The sequence below is a fragment of the Catharus ustulatus genome, chromosome 5 (assembly GCF_009819885.2).
Source record: "Catharus ustulatus isolate bCatUst1 chromosome 5, bCatUst1.pri.v2, whole genome shotgun sequence".
NCBI lineage: Eukaryota > Metazoa > Chordata > Aves > Passeriformes > Turdidae > Catharus > Catharus ustulatus.
In genome coordinates this window covers 11,404,046-11,413,685 of record NC_046225.1, presented here as the reverse complement: position 1 = coordinate 11,413,685, position 9,640 = coordinate 11,404,046, and the positions used below count along the sequence as shown (strand labels likewise).

At 43.3% G+C, this 9,640-nt stretch overlaps 2 protein-coding genes across 2 annotated transcripts; one reads left to right on the top strand and one right to left on the bottom strand.

Annotated features, from left to right (window-relative positions):
• Positions 1–881: 881 nt before the first annotated feature.
• ABRAXAS1 (abraxas 1, BRCA1 A complex subunit) lies at positions 882–6,789 on the top strand. The gene is made up of 9 exons (XM_033061227.1): positions 882–1,022; positions 1,940–2,030; positions 2,944–2,980; positions 3,491–3,557; positions 4,218–4,411; positions 4,996–5,115; positions 5,378–5,462; positions 5,947–6,055; positions 6,199–6,789. Exons 1-9 carry the CDS (start codon positions 936–938, stop codon positions 6,621–6,623), a joined length of 1,215 nt encoding a protein of 404 aa, XP_032917118.1. The 5' UTR covers positions 882–935; the 3' UTR covers positions 6,624–6,789.
• Positions 6,790–7,240: 451 nt separating this feature from the next.
• MRPS18C (mitochondrial ribosomal protein S18C) lies at positions 7,241–9,574 on the bottom strand. Its single transcript, XM_033061228.1, has 6 exons — positions 9,511–9,574; positions 9,338–9,411; positions 8,284–8,367; positions 7,815–7,872; positions 7,444–7,503; positions 7,241–7,360 (listed from the first exon to the last, which is right to left on the bottom strand). The coding sequence occupies exons 1-6, from the start codon at positions 9,560–9,562 to the stop codon at positions 7,284–7,286; spliced, it is 405 nt and encodes a 134-aa protein (XP_032917119.1). The 5' UTR covers positions 9,563–9,574; the 3' UTR covers positions 7,241–7,283.
• Between the last annotated feature and the right edge of the window lie 66 nt (positions 9,575–9,640).

Below are 9,640 nucleotides of genomic sequence, written 5' to 3'. Positions count from 1 at the left end.
TCCTGCCTTTGTTTTATCAATGACTGCCTATCTTCAAAGACCAGACTTCCCCAATTTCTGCCAGTTTTATCTACCGAGACCAGATGTTTATCTATGAGACTGACTCCCAGAGACTTTTACACGGATGTTTATTTCAGCCACCACTGCTTGCCTGACAAAATTATGACAGAAAAAAACCCCAAAAAATCTTGATGACAACGAGAGACCATACTATAAGAAGAGGCTGCCAACCAAGGTTTGACAGAGTGTGGAGTGGGTGGTGACCCCTCACATCTCCCCAGCTCTGCTTTGCTCTGTTTGTATAAAATAAAGCAATCTAAATTTTGCTTAATATCGAGACTTTTTGGTTCTCATTTATAACAGCTAGTCTCCCCTGGGTGAGACCATTGAAGCATGCCCAGCACTAAACCTTAAAAAGACAATTCTACCAACAATTAATTAGTCTTTCTAACACATGGACATCACTCAGAGCTTGTTTGTCAGCTGCTATCTTACAGTCTTAAGCTGCACCACGGGAGGTTTATGTTGAACATTAGGAAGAGTTTATTCACAGAAGTGGTGATTAGACAATGGAATGGAAGCCCAGGGAGGTGATGGAGTCACTGTCCCTGAAGGTGTTTATGGCAAGCCTGGTACCCAAAGCCACGGCCTGGTTCACATCGTGGTCAGTCACGGCCTGGGCTTGATCTCAGAGGTTTTCCCAACCTAATTGATTCAGTGACTGTTTCACGGATTAAATCTCCCTTCTTGTTGACCAGACTTGAGAGCAGACCAAGATCAAAATCAGCCAACACGCTCTTTCGAGAGGCGTTTCCAACTCCTCGCTTTGCGGCTGAGGAGCGATCCGACCCCCTGAGGGCCGGGCCGGGGGCGGCGCTGCCGCCGGCGGCCGCTGGGGGCTCCCTCCACCCGCGGCCCGGCCCGCCATTGCTGGCATGGAGGGCGAGAGCACCTCGGCCCTGCTCTCGGGCTTCGTGTTCGGCGCCCTCGCCTTCCAGCACCTCAGCACCGACTCGGACACGGTGGGTGCCGCGCCAGGGCCGGGCCGGGTCGGGGGGAGAGGAGGGAGGGGCGGGCCGCGCTGCCGCCGGGCCTCCCCTGCCCGGCCCTGTCGGGAGAGCGCCGGGGCTCGGGGCCGTCCCGCCCCGCCGCGCCCCTGAGCCGCTTTGTGCGGAAAAACGCGGGTGTTCCCCACGGTGCCCGAGCGGGGCGAGCGGCGGCTGCAGCGCCGTGTCCGCCCCGGGCCGAGCCCGGCCCCAGCACGGCACGGCCGCGGCCGCTCGGGCTCCGTGAGCGCGGGAGCCTCCGCCGAGCCACCCGACACAGCGCTGGGGGTTCTTTGCTGTTCTCCCTTTTCGTCTTCTGAAGAGAGCACTTATTAGAGAGAATCGTGGTAGAATATGCTGAGTTGGAAGGGACTCACAAGGACCTTGTAGTCCAACTCTTGGCTCCAGAGGACACCCCAAGAATCCCACCCTGTCCCTGTGAGTGCTGTCCAATGCTTCCTGAACTCTGCCAGGCTTTGGTGCTGTGCCCACTTCCCTGGGGAGGCTGTTCCCGTGCCCTAACACCCTCTGGGGGAAAAGCCTTTTCCTGATATCATCCTCATCCTCCCCCACACAGCTTCATGCCGTTCCCTCGGGTCAGTGCCTGTCGCCCCACTCCTCCTGAGGCAGCTGCAGACTGCACTGAAGTGTCCCCTCCAGGCTGAACAGACTGTGCGACCTCAGCCACTCCTGCTGTGGCTGCTCCTCCAGCCGCTCCATCTTTGCAGCCATCCTCTGGATACTTTCTAATAGCTTTGTGTTTGTCTTACGTTGTGGCACCCAAAACTGCACAGGGGACAGGGGACGAGGCTGCACCAGCACCGCGGAGAGCAGGAGTGTCTGTTCAGTGCTACTGTTAATGTGATTTTTTTTTTTCCTCTTCCCCTCTAAAGGAAGGTTTTCTCCTCGGAGATGTGAAAGGTGAAGCCAAGAACAGCATTACGGACTCACAAATGGATGATGTTGAAGTTGTTTATACAATCGGTTAGTGTGTGTGTATTTTTCATAGCCTGCTTGGTTTTGGGCAGTAAATGACAGCTTTCTGTTTTGAGGGACAGCTGTAAAAACTCCAGGCAAGGTCAAAGCTCCAAGATTCGACACGATTCGCAGATGTAAAAAAACAAACAAACAACCAAAAAAACAAACAAACAAAACAAAAAAAACCCCAGCCGAAAGCACATGGAAAGGTTATTTTGTAACATTTTAAGTGCTAAAAAAATTACAATTTTACTGCAGAAAACACAGTAACTTAAAAGAAATAATAGTTCTTAGCTCCTTGAGTGGATAAGATCTTGCCAAATATCTTGCTACATTCAACATATCTTAGCGTTTAGACCCTTGTCTTGGCTAAATCACAAACTCTCCTACACTACAATTGCCCTGGAAAAGCTTTGTCTATCAGTGATGTGAACTGTAATGTATTAGTATCTATTACCTCATTTGGAGCTTATAAAATTCCGTGTGTGAAGGCTGCAAGCTCTTTAATAATTTCACTAAGCAGATGCCAGATGTATTTTTTGTTACTCTCTTGATGTGATTGGAGTGGATGTGCACTGAGTAACTCAAGAAATCCTTCATACATAGTACTCCTGCACCCAGCAGAAAGAAGAAAAATATAAAATTCCCAGCTTGATTTTTCAGTTGACAAAATAGAAAAATATACAAAAAAAATACAGTTTATGTAAGTAGTTCCCTTTACATTTGACAAAATAAATTAGTTTTTAAAGAAATATTTCCTTTCTTCACCTTATTTAATTTTATGTTAATGCATGCAATTTTAAGAAATTATATGGAATTATTTCTTGGTCCTTCTACGAGTTTCATGCTGATCATAGCACATAGAAGAATATACATCTTGAACTGATGAACCCAGAGTAATACTATTTTCTCTTTCCAGACATACAGAAGCATATTCCTTGCTACCAGTTGTTCAGGTAAGAATCTTAAGTAAACAGATATTGAAGAGTTAAAATTAATCCTAACTTGAACTTTTCAAGAGTTAAACTTTTATTGGCTGAGAAAATCACCCAGCTGTAACTATGGTACTCATATCAACCTCTTGGAATTACAGATCCAAAGTGCCTTGTGCTATATGCTATTCCTATTTTGGTTGTTTATAACTTTTTTTGTTTGGTTGTGGGGTTTTTGTTTGGTTTGGTTTTTGGTTTTTTGGTTTTTGTTTTGTTTGTTTTTTGTGGGGTTTTTTGTGTTTGTTCATGCACATAGAAATAGAGATAAGGCATACTGCACCTTCTGGTGAGCTATGATACCATATAAGCTACAGAACAATGTCAACACACTGAAAAAAAGCATTCCATACATTCTAACCCCTCACCCTTAATAGTAGTAACTAAAAATAAAAAAAAAAGTGAGGCGATTCCCAGCATGCTAGTTATTTTTCCAGTCCAATTTCTTCTCCTCTAATTGTCCTAATTTTCTTCTAGCTTTTATAATTCTGCAGGAGAACTGAATGAACTTGCCCTGAAGAAAATACTGTCAGGCTGTAAGAAGGTATTTTATTTTCAAATCTAAACCATACTGAGGAGCTCACTCAAATTTTGGAGGCTATTTTGGATACCTCTTGCATCAAGGTTTTTCTTTTCTCATTTTAAACCTTTTATAGTCCCTCATGCTGCTGGTCAAGGCAGCTACATCCTTTTCCTCCTTAAAAAAAAACCCCAAAAACAGTTTAATGTATCTTTGAATAGGGTTTGCCTACATGTCACAACTTTATTTTTAATAATTAATTTCTCAAGTGAACACTTCAAGGATCACAAAGGAATTGCACCAATTTCCACCTTAAGATCAGCTGAGGCCAGCTCACAAGTGGCTGAGGACCACTTCATTAAAAAAATTTCCATTTTTCCATAGAACAAAATTTTACAAGGGGAAAGTGGAAGCTGAAAATAAATAAACAAACAAAACATAAGAAAGCTTGCAGTTTGAGCTTGAACATAGGTTCTGAAACAGATCAATTCCACAGATGGTTTTGCAAGAAACAAGATGGGAATTGGGCTTAGAATTTTTAAGGGTTGCAAGTTACCAACTGCTTGACTATGTACCTACAGCAAACAATTCAGACATGACTTTGCACTGAATGAAACTTGCTTCAGTGTGACACAGAGGGACATCATGATTTAGCAGTAACTGTGGATTTTCTTCTGCCTGCAGAATGTAATAGGATGGTACAAATTCAGACGCAACACAGACCAGACCATGACATTCCGGGAAAGAGTTCTGCATAAAAACCTGCAGTCACACCTATCAAATCAGGGGCTTGTATTCCTCCTTTTAACCTCTAGTGTGATGACAGAAAGTTGTTCTACTTACAGATTGGAACATGCTCTACATCGGCCTCAGGAAGGGTAATGTCTACAGCATGTGCTAAAACTTGAAAGTTTCTCTACTTTGTTGCAACTGAATCAGTAACACTGTGTATTTTACTTTTGAAACTTAAATATTTAATGAGATTATTCCTAATGTTGTCAGAGCCCAGTTGAAGGCTTACCATGGAGTTCTGTTCTGGGTTACCCTTTTTATCAGTAGTGCCAGCATCACCTCGCAGACACTGTCAGTTTATTTACACATCTAAGCCCCTCCTGATCAAATTGTTTTGTGTACAGGACTTCCAACCATATGTAGTGTTCATCAGAATATTTAAATTTGTGTTAGCTTCATCTTCAGAGACATGCTGCTCACAGTCTAGGCTTAGCAAGTATTGCATTAGTGTGTGTTGTAGTCAGAAAGGAGGAAATTATGGACATTGCTCAGCTTCTGGTTGCTTTTGGAGTTTGCCTTTAGCCTCATCTGTATGTGATGTAATATATTTAGAAAGGATTAACTATGCTGTAACACTCTCCTTAGATCCTGAATTGTCAAGAACATGTAACTTTGAAAGACAGACCGTTGGGTATTAATAGATCATGTTTTCATAGTTCTGCATTTTAAGTCTTTTCCAGAAAGTCCCTTTGGTGGTTACCAACCTGGGCATGGCAGAGCAGCAAGGTTACAGAACAGTGTCTGGATCCTGTGTATCCTCTGGTTTTGTGAGAGCTGTGAGACAGCACAGGTACAACACGTCGTATTTACTGACAGCTGTAGCTTCCCACTACCATAACTACACTCATCATTCTATAAAAGCATTCAAGTGCTTTTGTAAATGCCATACCCATACCGTGCTCAGTTGTTGACCCATTTTGCAAGGAGTTGTCTGTCTCAACACAGGCACCTGCCATTGAAGCCCAAAACACTTCTTTACTCACTAAAGCTCCTACTAAGTAAGCACTGGGATCACTAACTTGCAGTTATACAGTTCTACTCTTGGTCCACAGGTCAGAATTCTTCCATGAAGATGGGTCCCTACAAGAGGTTCATAAGATAAATGAGATGTATGCCACCTTGCAGGAGGAACTGAAGGTAAGCTGGGCATACCTGCCTCACCTTCAGGTCTAAAAAACCAAGGCACCCAAGGGCTACCACATCTTGCACTGCATGAGAAAACAAAGCTGTGTCCAAAACATGGACAAACTGAAAGATCAGCAAGTTCCATTTACTGTGCTGCACACTATATTCTCAAAGCTGAGGTTTTAAGTTCCCATTTGATGAAAGTACAATGTTTAATTTTCTAGTCTGCGAATAAATTCTCACAAAAGCATTATTTTGAAGGAGTACTATCTGTAGCTTGTTAGATCTCCTGTGCCTAGATGGGATCAAATAAAACATCTTGCACCTCATTCAATACAAGGTTTAAATTATCTGACAATCCACCTTCAAGTCATTACTTAAGCTTTTTACTACTTTGTGTTCCACTTAACCATGAGTACCTTTAAAGATTTTGCAACAATTTTAGTCAGCTGCTGTGAATACTGTTGATCTGATCAACATGCTCTTCTTCTTGCAGAAAATATGCATTACAGTAGAAATCAGTGAACGATCTGTAGAGAAACTCTTAGCAGAGGTGAGCCAATTGAAAGAAGAAATAAAGAGGAAAAAGCAACAAAATTCTTCGGGTAAGTTAACCAAATGTGATGCAAGCCTTGCCCTTCCAAAGTTGACTCAAGTGACAGAAGCAAAAAACACTTCTGAACCTGAAGCACCCAAAACAGCAGTGGTGCAACAGGTTCTGAACTCTGACTTTGTTTTGTTTCCTCAGGACAGGACAAAAACCACCCACCAGAGCCAAAGGAGAATGTTCTCCTTTGTCAGGCACTGCGAACATTTTTCCCCAATTCCAGACTTCAGACATGCATTGTTTCTTTCAAAGGCCAACTGATATCCAAGAACTGCTGTAACATAGACCATCATATCAATGTCATGGACAAACTGACTCTCATGGTAGAGGAAAGAGACTTCACTGAAGCTGAAACAAGGCATGTGAACAAGCGTAAAGTCAGGGGGACCACAACAGTTTCAAAGTCATTCAAGAAATGCAGATCATTGCAGCTTCACCAAGAACCACTTGACCAAGAAGACAGCGACCAGGAAAGGAAGCTAACACTGAGTAGCACTGAAACAGATGAGGAGGTGTTTGAAAAAAACAGAGATGCAAATGAATACCCACACTCTCCTACTTTCTGATTGCCAGATGACTTCACACCAACAGCTGCTGCTGGTGTATTCCAGGGATGTATCTATCTATTGCACTGCAGGGATGTATGTAACAGGGCATTTTTGCAGGTTGGTTTTTCCCCCAGTGCACAAATCCTGTTCAGCATAAAGATAAATCAAAGATGACATTCCCTCACTTTGCCTTCCAGAGTTCCATCTGTCTTCTCTCTCAGGGTTCAACAGGATGCTGCCAGTTGGATAAGCATGTCACACACTGCCCCAAAGTGATACAGCTTCAAGCTGCTGGTGAAGAAGCAGTGCTACCCTCCTGATGCAGGGAGCATCACATGAATTAGCTGTCTACATGAACTGCCACAGTTTAAATACATAAATTTATCCTCAGGAAACGAGTGCTTGTTTACTTCTCCCCATCTTACAACCCAGCAAGAGAAATAATAGCCACCTGAGCTTTAGCAAGACCAGAGGAAGGGGTCCATACAGCTGCCAGTTTCTATTGTTGCTTTAATCTTCCTTTCCACAATAACTTGTCTAGATTTCATGAAGAAAAATAAAAGAATGACTGACATCCACCCCTCAGTCAACCACATATTATGCTAACAAACCACATTTCCAGCAAAAAAAGTATATAAACAAGAAATACAATTTTATTGTTTATTTCTGTACAGTATATCACTCTGGATACTTGATATTACATAGCTTGGGGTCTGTGAGAAATTGTGGGTTCTTAAACATAACTGGCATAAATCCTGTTAAAAAAAAAAAAGATGGAGGTGTTCTTAGTAGAAAAGTAGCCTTGAGTCAGAAAACTCAAAAGCAAAATCATACTTACCAAATACATGAGCTCTTTTAATAGCTTTTGTAATTTCCTTCTGCTTCTTGTTGCATAAGCCTAAAGAGAGAAATTATTTTCAACACTAAGCAAGTCATTAGAGGGTGAAAGGCATGTTACTGACAATTCCCTCTAGCTTTGATTAAGTCTTTCTAAAAAAATGCACGTGTGCTTTCACTGTTAAATACAAAATGCATACAATTAAGGGATATTTTAATTATTTGAGGCAGGCTACTAAGTCAGGAGAATACTGTTACAAAATGTATAGAGTTGGGAGTGGTTAGTTTCAGGAAGTCTGCTGATGCACAGTTATTTAGTCACAAAAACATAATTATTATCCCATGTATGATTTAATTTAATACTTCACATACCTGTGATATGCCTGCCATAGATGGAGCCAGTATATGGAGAAACAAACTGGGAAAGAAGCTACTTAAAATTAAGAAAAATCAAAGTCAGTTGAAGAACTTTTTCTTTGGAGCTTTATGTTACTATGTTACACTCTATTTTTCATTTTTTTATCTGTTTTTTTTTCAAAACTCAGTTCTACCTGAAGAAAAAAGTACAGCTTGGAGCTAGGCAGTATTTTCTATAGAATAACTTCCATGCTTTGTGGCAGCTGAATTGTAACCAAGGACTCTGTTGTTAAACAACTGAGTTGTCACACATCATTAGTAGATCACGCATCTTAGCATAACTACATTATTCTGCCCTTAACTGCACACATTCTTACTCTTAAGTTTTAAACCCCTACACATATGAACAGATTTTTGCACTTTCTACTATTTAGAAACAGTAAAGCAGTTACCCTCATCCAAGGACAGCAATTTTTAAACTCACCTGCACATTCTTGTAGTCCACATTTATTCCACATAAGACACATCTCTTTGGAGGGTCTTTATAGGGGTTCTCCATTTGTATGGGCTGAAATCAGACAATTATTAACATCTGTAAGCTTCACAAGAAAACAGAACATTTGATACTTTTAATCCTTTGATCAATATTTGTCTTGAAATCCGAAGAGATATTTAGTGCACCACTAAATGTTTTAAATAACTTCTTAGCTCACTTCTTGGTACCTTACAACCTAACAGATTTCACACAAGTCAACAGCCTTTTATATTTCAGTAACAATGTGACTAGCAACTCTATTAAATCATTCAGTGAGACAGTGCTTACACCTTCTACTTGAAGTCACAACCTACAGAAGCTGGTAGAAAAGTAGTTCTGTTTGATAAGTCACAACAATTTTTTCTTTTTAATAATTTCAAAGCAAATGGCCTGAGAAAGCTCCTGTATGTTCACACTTTCTGAAGAGAGAGATTCAGAAATACCTCCCAAGGACTGAGCACCTTCTCAAGCTTCAGAATACACCCAGCATCAAATTCTTACACGATATGAAAGGCTATTTTTCACTTTTCACAGTCACAGACAGTGAGGGTTGGAAGGCACCTCTGGACGTCATCCAGCCCAATCCCCTGCCAAGGCAAGGTCACCTGGAGCAGGTGACACAGGAATACATCCAGGTGGGATTGGAACGTATCCAGAGAGGGAGACTCCGCAACACCCGTGGGCAGCTCTACCACCCTCGGTGTAAAGAAGTCTTCCTCGTGCTGAGGTGAAACTTGTTGTGTTTTTAGTTTACATCACTGGTCCTTGTCCTGTCGCTGTTACTGAGACAGCAGGTTTAACAGGCTCTAGTTAAGATATTGGAACACATATCTATAGGGCCTTAACTCCCAGCGCCTGATGATCTCCCTCTGCGCTGCACTCCCACAATGGATTCGGGGTCTGAGGAGCCCGAGCTGCACAGCGACCAGGGCACAGCTTTTCCAGCCAGCGCTTGTGCCTTGCGGCGGGGGAGCAGTGGCACAGCAGGGCGGGGAAGCCTCACCTGGTCCGAGCGCTCATGCTGCCCCTCAGGCTGCCCTTCATGCTGGAGGCGGCGCGGCCGCGCCCACAGCGCCGCTGCAGGAGAGAGAGCGATAAGTTTAGCGGCGCAGTGTGACAGCCCGGACACGCGAACGCTTGGGACAGAGGGGACGCGGGGAATGGGGAGGGACGCACCGGGAACCAGGCGCTGCCAAGGCCTCCGCGCCGCCACCGCCCGCGCCGCCATGACACCCGCGCCGCGCACCGCCACTTCCGCCCTCGCGTCACTTCCGCCCGCAGCTCGCTGGCCAATAGCAGCGCGGTG